A 13,914-nucleotide genomic window follows, 5' to 3' on the forward strand; every position below is an offset into this window, starting at 1 on the left:
CATTTCTACATATTTGGTAATTCTCAATGGATTTCTCTTCCATGAATTTGTGCAATTGTTCTGAGCCAGTGTAACCTCTAAATACCCACAGCACTGGCGAAATTTTACATCACTTATCTTCTGCAAATAACCACACAAACATCCTTTTGCTTGTTTTAGACCTTGCTCTTACTAATCTCATCTGAATGCCTCTCTTCCAATTTTCATACCAGGGCACAGAGGCAACAATCAATCCCTACTGGTTTGTAGATCTAGGAAAGGAACCAAGTGCCTTGAGTGACTTGTTACTGTGCACAATCTCTGTTACAAGTACAACAATCCCTGTTACACCTACAACAATCCCTGTTACAGAGAGGTAAGGCTCTCTGTAACAATCCTTCAGCACCAAAAGTAACAGGTAAAAACAAGAGATGTAGCAAAGAGTATCCGTAGACCTTTAATGTTTTGCTTTCATCATCATTTGCCAAAAACTTACCTCTAACTCCTTAATTTTCTCTTCAGCTATTCTCTGTTTTTCTAAGAGCTGATTGTGAATCACTCCTTTAGGCTGAAGAATAAACCTACAAGGGAAAAAGAAGAGACAGAAAAAGTTGGGTGCTTTTCACATCAGTGTTCACCAGCTGGGCACCAAGTGCTCATCCTCATTCCCATGTTCTGCACAGAGACAGCAGAAATTGCTCTGAAAGCTCCTGGCCCCAAAGGCTCACCAGCCTCAGCCATGCTCCGGGAGGGTGAACATGGACACACAGAGATCTCCCTCTATCATTCAGTGTCCTTGAATGATCTGGAAGTGATTCTGGCACACAGCCAGCAAGGGGAGTCTGTCAGCACCTTCCCTTCACAGGGATTTAAATCAATGGATGGCACAGAGTCAAGGAAGACTCTTGACAGGTAAGAGCTGTTTATTAAGGGTTTAGTGCTCACTAGGTAAACAAACCCACACAATAAAACCAAAGCTTTCCACAGGGAAAGGCTGAGGGAGTTGGGGTTGTACAACCTGGAGAAGAACAGGCTCCAGGGGGACCTTACTGCAGCTTTTCAATGTAGAAAAGGGGCTGACATGAAAGACAGAGAGAGGCTTTTTAACAGGGTCTGTCATGTCAGGCAATGGCTTTAAACTGCAACAGGCCAGGTTAGATTGGACATTGAGGAGAAATGTTTCAGACTGAGGATGGTGAGGCGCTGGCACAGGCTGTCCAGAGAAGCTGTGGCTGCCCCATCCCTGGAAGTGTCCAAGGTCAGGTTGGACCCAGCTTGGAGCAACCTGGGATAGTGGAAGGGCAGGCAGGGGGTGGGACTGGATGGTCTGTGAAGAGCCTTTCCAGCCCACCCTGCTGTGATTTGACAAAGCAGAGGCAGTGCCTCCAGCAGACCCCACTTCTTAAGCCTTGACTTTAACCCAACCCCTCACTGGTCTCCAAATTTCTACACTTTCCCCAACCAAAGGGTTTTTTCTGTGAGGTGGGAAGTGGCTGCTTTTAACTGAAGTTGTGGCCACTGGTTTCCACTTGTTCTGGTTTCAATTGCCAAAGGGATTTGAAAGATGCATCCACAACATCTGAGTCCTGCTTGCCAACAAGAAAGGTGCCTCGGAGAAGCCTCTGAAGGAGCACCAAACATTCAAAGCAGCTCTCCAGCACGTGGCACTGGCATCCCACAAAGAGCTAAAGGACAACTAAGTTCAAACAAATTTTAGGAACCCTTCCTGGTTGTTTTTCATCCTTCCAGACATAAAGAATGTACAAGCTGCAGATTCACCCCCTTCCCTACTTAGAAAGTCCCCCAGGGGATTTAGAAGGAGCCTCCATGGGTCATACCAACGAGGTCAAGGTCTCCTCTAGCACCAACTAGGGTCAATGTCTTCCTGCCAGGTGACTGCAGCTCATGCTCCAACAGTTAAAATGAGCAGCTTTAGACAGGGCACAATCAGAGTGCATTCCCCGTCTGCTACAGAAAATCCTGAAATCAGTTTGCAGAGTCATCTCCCACAACAAATGACATTATTGAAGTGTTTGCTCAGTGCCTGGTAAACACAAACACGGATCTGCCACTTGGCTGGAAACCCAGTGCCCTCTGCATCAGTAACCCAGCCAAAAGGAAAAGTACCTGCCACACACATTCCTGAAATGCATGGGAGGAAAACCGTGGATAATTATAATAGGTTTCCAATTAAAACTCTCTTTGGGGTTGCTATTAACTGAACACAGAAGTGCCTCCTCCTCCTCCCACTTCTCTCCCTGTTCTGCTTCACCTCCTCTTCTCCACAGGAACTTCCTCTACATCTTTTATGGTGCAATTTTCTCAAATATCTCTCATTTTTCCCCAGTCTTGGCTCATGCTTATTGCTGGCATCATCTTTGCTCTCTGTCTGCTCCTGTTCTTACCAACACAGCTCACTCAGACTCTTTTTATCCCCTCAATCCCCCTTTCCCAATGGGAGGTGTCCCCACCATTCACTTGCACACAGTGGTGATGGTTTGGGCATACAGCAGACTGCTGAAATAACAACACAGGTATTTTGTGAAAATCAAGTTGAAGACCATCCTTCTAGGAAAGAAGTTATTTTCATTGCTGGATCCAGCCAGAGAAAAGATAGTTTTCATGACCACCAGCAAACACATCACTCTGATGCTCTTACCTCAGGGATACAATACCAGAATAAAAATCATTAGCCTTCACATACAACCCCTGTAAACTCAAATTTTGCCTTGTTTCTGCAGTGGCTGCCATTAGTGAATGCCAAAGCTGCAAGATGCCTTCTGTACACAAAGCCATGAGTCCCTTCCCACGTCACTGCTTCCCTGAGCCTGCCTGTGTATGTGAACGTTTCCTGAATTATTTCCTTTTTTTGTGGAGGCAGCAAAGAAGAATACAATCCCTTCTCATTTGCTTCCCCAAATTGTACAGGAAGATTGATCATTTTGGTTTCCCTGACGTCCCTGGTCTAAAAAACAAAGTTCAAAAGCAACACAGCTTGAGCAATTTTCCCCATGCTGCAGCTGGGAATGTCCCTGCTGGGTGACAGGCACTGGGCGATCCTGGCTGGCTCACAACTGCTGCAGGCACCAAAACCTCCAACAAACAACTGCCTGACTTCACTTTTATTCTGCAAATGTCAACAGCAGTCATCAGGGAAAATATCCTCCTTCCCACCCTCCTGCAATGCTCTGGCAGACATGGGACAGCAAATTAAAACTGGATGGCTGAAATTAGCACTGACGAGACTTCTGCAGGCAGCTGGGCACAAACACAACCACCCTGCTTTTGCCTGCTATAAAACAGTGCGATGGAAGCTGGGTCTGTTCACACACTTGCTCAGAAGCAGGTCAGATGTCCCTGAGCTGGGCAGCAGCATCCTGCAGGTCTTCACCAGTGCTGCTCAAAGCCAGTTGAGTTCCCTGATGCAAGACCACGGAGCTTTCAGCCCCAAGGGCACAGGTGCCACCCTGGAAGATGCCAAAGGCCAGGCCTTTGAAAGCTGAACTGTAAATCCACACCCACAGTTAACTGTTCAAATCTGTGGCTTTGCCTTCCAACAAAAGCAGGACTCAAAACTGCATCAGTTTTTTAGAGTCTAGTTTGGGATACACACATCGTGGAGATCTTGGCCAAAGTTTTTACCTAAGGAAATAACGTGGTTTATGGCAGCACTTGGAAAAAGCAGAAGTTTGTTCTGCTCATTAGGTAAGAAGTGCTGCAGGGCATTTGTAATAAACCAGAATTTAAATTCAATCTAAATTTCATTTTTCCAATTACCCTAAGTAACACATCAACTTGATGATTTTTAGGTTTTTCCCTCACCAAGCTGGAGAAACAGGGCAGTGCCATTCTGCTGCCTGGTTTCAGTTAGATGTAGTTATTTTATGTACAGATTTCCAAGCTCATCAAAGAAGCATGGTACATTCTGACAACTTAATTCATCCCTGAGTGAGTTTGTGACCAATCCTTTCAGACACATGAAGTTAATTCTGTGCCTGGAGGTTCAGCACCAGCTGAGAGCTGGCCCATGTGAGAGTCACCGAGCTGAGGAGCCCCTTTCTGCTCAGTGGTGCAGAGCCCAGCAGGTGACACAGCCAATACTGACCCAAGAGCTGCTTCCACAGCTCTGCTGGAGTTCATGGGAGGCTCCAGCCCCCAGAGTTTGTGTGCTGGACTGGGATGGAGTTTAAGCACTGCTAATCCACACAAGACAAGCAGCAAATCCAGTCTTCCCCCAGATATGAGTTTGTCTGTATCCTCCTGCTCTCAGTGAAGCGTCACAGCACACACTCCCAGACCTGTCAAACATGACACCCACACTATCAACCATGAAACAGTGATTCAGCACCACAGGGGCAATGACAAAGCTTAGTAACAATCACCTCTTCACACAGGAACTTTTTCACTGTTGCTAAATTAACACAAAAAATATCTGGGTCAGAATGGACAAGTTCACCTCATCTCACCTGGCCACCCATTTCAAAGAGAACGGCCAGTAAAAATAGAACAGGACTTGCTAATAATGGTAAAAACTCAAAACAAACCAAAGAAAATCAGAAATGAAAGTTCAGAGGATGGGGTCCCTGAGGACAGCAGGGCTCAGCCAAACCTGGGCTCCAACAAGAACAGCTCCATGGAGCAGAGCCAAGTAGATGCCAATGGACTGCACCTACAGGCTTGGCTCCCAGTGACTGCTGGTTCTCAAGTGCAATATGGGAACAGAAATAGAGCACAAGTGAACTGAAAGAGAAACCTCACTCTAAATATTCCCACTTGTTTCTATTTTCCTCCCCTTGCTAGCTCCACACCAGGAATTTTGTTTCCCTAAGGCAGAGAGAGTGGTTTATATACACTCTCTGGGGCTCACTGCTAGTTTCTTTCTGAAGGGATCTCTTAGCCCTTCACAATTCTAATTTTCTATTATGATTTTCATTTGATCAGTGCCTATATTGCACTCCCTGATGCCCTGGCCCAAAAGTCCTTCAGACTCTTGTGAGGTCAGCAGTGCTGCCCACTTCATCATCTGTCTGCTCCTTTGTGTCGCACATACACACCCACAAAGTGATGATGGCCCAGTGTAAGTAATTCCATAACTCAGCCTGTTTGCACCAAAATGTGCTGTTTACTTGACTTTGAGACATAATATTGGATTCTGAAAGATTTGCCTCTTAATGAATGAGGTTATGGAGATGTTTGTTCAGCACATGCCACTCTTCATTATGACATACAAGTCATTAAAGTTATTAAAGGTGGAGTCACAGTGATGCTCATAGTTCAGGTTTTCCATGAAGAATCCCTACTTTCAATTACTTGCAACTACAACAAACTTCAGCCTTCACAGCTGGAGCTTTCAGTGGCAGGCAGCTGGGCATGAGCAGCCTCTCCTCTGCCCATGGAGTCAGGAAATGTGGTCCCAGTGTTTCCCCTGCCTGCCTTGCCTGGGCAAGAGAGTGTTTGTGTTCAAATATTCAAACCAGGAGGGAAGGAGCCCCACACCAGGCCACAGGACCCCCACACAAACAGTCTGCAAAGAAGCTCTTCCCACTTGGCTCCATGTAGATCCCTGCAAGAATCAGGGTAGCAGGAGAAGCCTCAGCTCTTCCCCTGCCAAGATGGGTACACAGCTCTCTGCCTGATTCCAGACAGAAACAATTTTACAGGTACATATGTCCAGTGTTATTTTGCCAGAATAATGATGAATGGCACATCTGTAAGTCCATTCTCCTGGCTCCCAGCACTCACAAAGAACCACTGTAACTTCAGCCACATGGTTCTCATTCCACTTGGGAAACTCTCTACAAAAACTGAAAAGAAAACAAACAACTTTGTGCAAAGCCCTAACATTATTTTAACGTGTTTACTGTAGTTCTAAACAACCTAACATGCTGTGGTATATCACAGCAGTGTTTACATGAAATGTCCTGCCCCTTGAAACCAAGTGCTTGCCTTAGACCACTCTGTGAGAAAAGTTTGGCTAAGCCCAGTGATGCATTTATCTATTTAAAGACGCTTTTTAATTCTGAACTTGCACTGCTGCTCAAGCTTTGAGCAGACTCAGCAGGGGATTACTGCATTTTAAGTACTGTTCAAAGCCAATGGAAGAAAGGCTTCCAAGGAGCTGATCCCAAGCAATCTAGCTTGATTGAACCAAAACCAGCTGTGCAGAACTGCCAGCACCCAGTAGTCCTCTTCTACTCTCCCAGGATTTGCTGGTGCTTCTGTAAGTGATTCTCTATGCAGTTCATACCAGGCACAGTTTATACCCCTCCAAATTTCAGTTTTAGTCACCATAGATGAATTACCCAGTTCCAAACACGACAAGGAAGCAATATTAAAAAAAAAAAAAAGAAAAATCATCACTAATTATAGCTTGTGCTGCCACCCTTCATGTCTAAAGGTTTCACATTTTTTCAGCCTGATTTTGAATCTCCCATCAACAGATCATATGCCTTAACTAGAGCTGGTTCAGAACAGATGGAGTTTGAACAGATGAGTTGAAGCTTTTCCTATGTTTGCATTTATTTTAGTGGTCAGTCGTCTCACTGGGTCACCTCGATATAGCTGACCCCAACTATTCCCCCCACATACCTTAGAGCAAAACAAATCCCGCAGCTTATGTCGGGAGGATTATACATGAATACATTCCAAGGAGCAGCAGTTTATAGCTCACACGACATTTTGCTGCTGCCCTCACAGAGGTGGATGAGCACCAGGAGCTGTTTGGGCAGGAGACATCCCCAGTGAGCAGCACAACCTGTGCAGAGCCAGCCTGACACACCGGAGCACGCAGAGCTCAGGATTAGCAGCGCTGGATATCGGCCAAACCTCATCTTATGTAGGCCCCAACAAGGGTAACTTTTACTCAGATGAACATTTGTAAGCCATAAACCTATTTACTCTAAGGAGCTAAAGGATTTGAAGAAAGAATTCCACGCTGTTGGCTTCCCCAAAGCTCAGCAGGGCTGGCCTGATGTGCCCAGCCCCACGGAGGGGTCTGGGCTGCCCTTCAGGCCATGTTTACGTTGAGCTTTCACTTTTTTGGGGGGCATCTCTCAATAGCTCCAGCATATTACATTACCTCCAGCCAAGATAGTAACACAGCTTGCAAACAGCAGTTTCTGCATTGCCAGACACTTAACTAGATGGTAGATTTATACCATTGTTCATGTTGGGTTCTTTAAAAAAAGACATCAGGAATATACCTCGAAGTGTGTATTAAATATAGCACAACCCAAGAAAAGAAAATAGTACTGTGGTCTGCTTTTAATGAACATCATAAATTCTTTTTCAAGGCTCAATTGACATAAATGGAATTTAAAAAAAAAAAAGCAAGCAAATGCCTCCTCTCTATCATACAGGAATTCATAACATTTGAGATTAAATCCATGTGGGAAAACAGTGCAAGAACAACAGCACTTCATGCAATTGAAATCCCCTTGAGTGGTTCTGCCTCACTATATTCCTGATTTAGTGGTTTTGTCTTCTAGTTTTGTTTTCATACAATTTGTTAGTATGTGGCACTGATGAGCTGTGGCTTATTTAAGCCAAGGGAACTCAGATGACTACAACATGCCAACCACACATGCACCTCAAATAGATTTTTGCAGTCTGGGTTGAACCAGAAGCAGAAAGAAGCAGAAAACAGAAAAATTTTTCCAATAACAGGAAGTCAAGATCCATTTCTAAAATCTGCTCTGTTTTCAAGAATTCCCCACAAATTCCTACGGAAGAATGCTTAACAAACAAACAAAAAAAAAAAAACTACAATACCACATGGATATGCACCAAGGAAAATATAAACAAGCAAACGCTGGTGTAAGCACCCTGGTAAATAACCTGAAAGACATTTCTATTTTAATTTTTTTCTTATTGATAAATATTCTGTGATTAAAAAGGTGAACTTTGCAGTAGCAAATGAAGTGACATGAAGATACTGCTATACTCTGACAGAAAAATTTATGCCCTTCTTAGCAGCAGACCCTCCCTAATACCCTGCATAGAGAAACTGGCAAAATCAGGATCCATCTTTTCTGAAAAGCAAATCCATCCCCAATTGCAAGAGGGGAAAAGAAAAAAAATAAAGAAAAAATATTTCTGCCTTGTCTGGCAGGAAACCTTTGAAATGCAAAGTGAGGAGGAAGACCCAGCTTGTGGGTAAATAGCACAGTCTTGGCTTCTGCACATCCCAAATCCTGCCACAACAAAGCATCAAAGCACTACAGAAAACTTCACAGCAGTGGACACAAAGATAACTGAGCCAAAAGCATTCAAGCACAACACTAATAGACAGATATTTCTGGACTCTGGAGTTAAATTAGCTAGCACTAAAACAACCACACTGCTGTGTCCTAATCAGCAAGAACAAACTTCTATTTTTTTTTATTTTGCTAAATTGGCCACAACATTCCGTTAATTCAGCAAATAGTTTTCGAGAAAACAAAGTAAGAATTCAAGACAGAAATTGTCTTGCATTTGGTTCAAGATTTGATACAGCACTTTGGTTCTTGCATCTCTGAATTAAACTTGTGTAAAATGGAGTTCTCATGCCATGGGATTGGTTTCTTCATATTTAATTCAGTGTTTTAATTCAGGGGGTCATGAATGAGCCTTCCCTTCTTTCAGACTCTGAACAGGTGGCAAGGCCAGCATGTTCAGACTTAGATTTGTCATTTGTTTTAAGGCTGTTCCACCTGAAATTTATATCTTATGCTGACATTCACATCCCAGCTCAGGGACTGACTGAGAGCTCCCTCTGAGAGCTGAGGGCCCTCAGTCCCTTGTCACACTCTGTCCTGCTGGCTGAACATCCACTGGAAGGGCATCTCCAAGCAAGACAGAAATACAGCAGGGACTCTTTTTTTGGGCCAGTGATCTGGCCATTCTTCTCTGCTGCAGGAAAGCCACATCCTCTGTGCTAAACCTAACAGCCCTGTGTCCTGAAAGAAGTGCTCTAGAATTCAGTATTTCTCCAGGGACTCTCACCCTTGACTCCAAAATTTGCTTCAGGAAATGGGGAAGAAGTTTCAGAATACAGTACTTTAAATCCACTAAATATTAAAGTTAATGGAAGCTCCTTGGTGTTTCAGAATACCAGAGTGACATTTTAAGTGCTTGGAGAACTTCAGAAATCAGTCACTCATGTTCCATAATGGTTTTGTAAAGTCATTTGGCACAGCAAGTCACAAAAGCAGGAGCAGTGTCAGCTCCTCAGAACATTCAATACTTGTCTAGCCTATATCCAAACAGAACTCTGAGCCACTGAAGCAAGGGCTGGATTTGCAAGAGAGCTCAGCCTCCCTCTCTAGAGGCAGGGACAAAGCCAAGGTTCCTCACTACAGCCCTCAATGCACAGGAGCCCCAGCTGCAAACCTGCCCTGAGAGAGCAGGATTCCTGCAGGCTCTGGCATTTCCATGAGAGCACATCAAACTCCCTCTTCTAGCAACAAGGGCAGCCTGCAGGAGCACTCAGCCTCCCTTCTCACCCTTATTCTTCTCAGTTTAGATTTCACCTCAAGTTTACTCAGGTAGCTCCTTCCTCTGTGTTGTCTAGGTAACAGGTGGAGAAAAATTTAGGGATAAAGGAAAGAATGGAACAGACTTGTGTGAATGTCATAGTCCTAAGTCCCAACAGAAAATGTTCCTAAAGAGTTAAATGTCACCAGGCAAGGGAGACAAGCAAGAGGAAAAGCTGTATTGCTAATCTCCTATCAGAACACCCACGCAGTAGGTGGGGGACTATAACCAACAGATTTATTTCCAGTAGGGATAAGTAAAGGACTTATTTGTATTTTAAATTAGCTATTGCTTTTATTTTAAGACCCTTGTTTCTACTCCTTATGTATTTCACAAACACTGACTTATCAGAGTGTCCAAGTTCTCTGCCTAAAGCTGATTCTTTAAAGAAGTGCAGCTGTTTCCTAGAACAGGACAGATAGACATCTTGCACACAAACCATGGAAATCTTTTCTTCTCTGACGTTTCAGTCTTGCATGGAGAAATTATGTAGAGCAGCAGGGCAGAAGAGCTATAACTGGCCCAAGATATCCAGGAGATTACAAATGAGCAGCCCTGGGCAGCAGGAATAAGATCAAGAACAAAGCGGGGGCAGGGCACTGGGGAAGGAATGTGTTTGGAAATGAGATGTCAGTTGGAAAAGGAGCCTGTGCCCAAGAGAACAAGCTCCCCTTCTGAGCTGGAACCAAATCCAGGAGTCCAGATTGCCAGTACCTCACTACTGCCAGCAGTAACCACAGTCCATGTACCAGCTCTGCTCCTCTCACCCTCCCAATTAACCAGGAAGGGGATGACAAACTCCTGCCCCTTAATTCACAGACCAAGTCACAGGCAGCAGCACAGAAAACTATTGCATCACGTCTGCATGCATCATTCTCATTTCTGCTTTCCATGACAGCTCTCTAAAAAGAGCTTGCAAACTTTTAGGCCCACTCACACCTAACAATCTGTGAAGATCATTGTTCAGGCTGCAACAAAAGTGAGTAGTTCAAAACCAGGAAAAACCTGAAATAAAAACCAGCTGTGGGATGGAAAACCTTTTGGCTTATGCCCATATAGCCTTTGATTCCTCATGTACCAGCTCCCAACAGCTCATTCAATGTGCAGCAGCAGCAGCCATCAAGCAGCTGGACACAAATTTTGTTTTCTTCACAGCTCAGTGCCTGATTGAATTTCTCCACACATCACACTTACTGTGGAAAATAAATCCTCCCTTTTCCAATAGCTACATGGAGGAACTTTAGGTTTACAAACCACAAACTGGCCAGAAAGCAACACCCAAAGCTGCTGCCTGGGACTGGTGTCAGCACCTGTCAGCCCCTCGGCAGCCGGGCCCCATGGCCCAGCCTGCACCGAGCCCTGCCCACAGAGCCAGCCCATGGAGGAGCACTCAGATTTCACACACCAGCCTATAGTTAGCAGCTGAACCAGCAAGGTTAAGCCTTGGGTGTCCTTCAGCTCTTTGTGAGATTTTTGACATGTGAGCAGGAAGCACAGGGCAGCTGCAGTGTTCAGTGCCGGCAGAATCAAACACCTCACACTCACACACACAAACACCTCACACACACAAACACACCTTACACACACACAAACACCTCACACACACACGCACACAAACATCTCACACACACAAACACACCTTACACACACACAAACACCTCACACACACACAAACACCACACACACTCACAAACATCTCACAAACACACAAACACCTCACACTCACACACACACAAACACCTCACACACACACAAACACCTCACACACACACGCACGCAAACACCTCACACACACACAAACACCTCACACACACACGCACGCAAACACCTCACACACACACAAACACCTCACACACACACGCACGCAAACACCTCACACACACACTCACACAAACAGCTCACACACACACAAACACCTCACACACACACAAACACCTCTCACACACACACACCTCACACACACAAACACCACACACACTCAAACAGCTCACACACACACAAACACCTCACACACACACAAACACCTCTCACACACACACACACCTCACACACACAAACACCACACACACTCACACAAACAGCTCACACGCACACACACACCTCACACACGCACAAACACCTCACACAGTGAAAATGCACAAACAGCTCACACACACACAGTGAAAATGCACACACAAACACCTCACACACACACAAACACCTCACACACACAGTGAAAATGCACACAAACACCTCACACACACACACCAACAGTGAAAATGCACACACAAAAACACCTCACACACAAAAAACAGTGAAAATGCACACATAAACACCTCACACACACACAAAAACACCTCACACACACACAAACAGTGAAAATGCAGCTCCTGCAGCTTTGCCGGGGATGTGCAGCAGGGACTGCTGCCTTTGGGGGTTCAGGAAAGAGCTTACAGTGACTGATTGTGTCTCATTTTCAAACAAAACCATGAATCACAGTAAAAGCAAGAATGCATTTAAGTCCAAGGAATCATCAAGTATATTTAATTCTCTCTCAGGTTCCACATGCATATGGTTCAGCCACCAAAAATCTGAACCACTCTTTAAAAAAATTTTTAAATTCAAAATCATGTTATTACAGCTGTCCCATAAAATACTGTAATGGTACAAAGCCATTTTATAGGGACAGCTGTGATAATATATTATGCTTGCAGAAAATCTTGAGCCAAAAGTTGTGCTACAGTATTTGCTTGATTTTTTTCTTATATTTTCTCTTTTAAGTGTTCTCCCATTAGCTGTACAAGTAAACTGATGATAAAGCAATATCAAACCAAAACTGACTGTCTATTTTGGCACGGCATGAAAATCTGCAGCACTCTCCTCACTGTGCCCCACACCAAGTGCCAGACATTTTTCTCCTGTAAATAAGGATCTTGTCCAGGTTATGGGCTAGAAGAATGTAAAGGCAAAGGTCTGAAATATTCAGACAGAATTCTGAAGCTTAAACTTTCAACATAGTTCTCAAAGCAACACGATGATATCAGTTCACAAATAGCTTGAGCAGAAGTCCAGCACAGTGGTAGCTGTCTCAGGCTACGTAACGGGCCCTTCAAAAGAGTATGAAGTAACAGAACTGAAATGTATTTGGCAAGATGCCACCACCCAGATGAGCTCCCAGCCCCACAGATATGTACAGTGCACAGCAATTCATCAGCTCATACTATGTGGCACTGACATTTCTTCTGTCAAAGCAAAAATAGCTTTAGCAAAAGTAAATTGAGCCCCACGTGTGGAGCCCGGTAAGGCCTCGGCATGTTACACAAACTGCAATACTCCCAAAAAAAAACCAAATCAAATTAAGTTGAGGAACAACAAATGAAACTTTCACATTCATTAGCAGTGAAGGAAAAGCTTTCTGGGAAGGAAGGAGACTCAGGATAGGGGTTCAGAAAATAAAAACCACACAACTGCTTTCCAAGTAATGCAGAAGGAAGTACCAAAGCAGGCAGGCTTCCTCCCAGGATGCAGCACGTCACCACAGTTTCTCAAGCCTTCAAATTCCACGAAGACCTGGAGTATCTTGTCCTACAGAAGGGTACATGCTAGCCCTTTGCATACAGCCCATCCACCCAAGCTGGAGGAAAAACACAGAAACCTCATCAGATGCCAGATTCTAAGTAGCAGCTTAGATGGGTCTGAGGGAAGAAAGAAAGGAAATTAAAAGAAAAAGTTAAGCACAGGAATAGAAGCACCAAACCTACTTCAAGAATTTAGTTATTCAAGCAGAAGAACCCTGATAATCAGAGTTAACAGTGACTCAAACCTCCACCCTTCCTGGGTAACTGAAACCCTTTAGAGCTCCAGTATTTCCATGCTGGACTACGTAAATGAAATTAGGACATCACAAATATGCCTTTGGTGGCCAAACTCATGTCCACAGAGGACATCTGCTAGTCCACTTCACAGAACATGGCTTCCATGTCCAGAAGAACCACAGTGACCACCTCCTTTGGTCTCCAGTGGAACACAAGATGCCAGACTGCCCTTGGATTTAAACTCCTGTTCAAGGGTTGCTTTAGCCTGTTTTGCCAAAAGCCCAAATTTCAGCAATAAATTTTCTGCTAGGGTTGGAGTGGGCTTCAGGAAGTTGCTCATGTACTTGGTGCAAGCTGTCTGCACTAGGAAGTGACACAAATCACACCAGTGCATCACTGCCAGTTGGCAGGGCAGCTTCAGCCCCACAGCCAGGACAGGCAGAGCTCACAGAAACACCCTGTCAAGCTTAGGCAGGGATAAAAAAAAGCAAAAAAAAAAGAATGAATGAACAGCATTCAGAAGAAGAGCACTCCCTTAATCTGTATTTGCACAGCCACTAATACAAGAAAGGCCACGAAGAGTTCAGTTTTTAAACAATGTCACAATGTAAATATTTCCCTGCTGGCG

At 44.5% G+C, this 13,914-nt stretch overlaps 1 protein-coding gene across 2 annotated transcripts in view; it reads right to left on the reverse strand.

The window, feature by feature from the left end:
• Positions 1-13,914, reverse strand: part of PFDN1 (prefoldin subunit 1) — a 32,289-nt gene that overhangs the window by 15,231 nt on the left and 3,144 nt on the right. For both annotated transcript variants that reach the window (XM_074552270.1, XM_074552269.1), the window contains exon 3: positions 476-560. In XM_074552270.1, coding sequence (XP_074408371.1) covers positions 476-560 — 85 coding nt within the window. The remainder of the gene's footprint in view (positions 1-475; positions 561-13,914) is intronic.

The sequence above is a fragment of the Zonotrichia albicollis genome, chromosome 15 (genome assembly GCF_047830755.1).
Source record: "Zonotrichia albicollis isolate bZonAlb1 chromosome 15, bZonAlb1.hap1, whole genome shotgun sequence".
In the NCBI taxonomy this organism is placed as follows: Eukaryota; Metazoa; Chordata; class Aves; order Passeriformes; family Passerellidae; genus Zonotrichia; species Zonotrichia albicollis.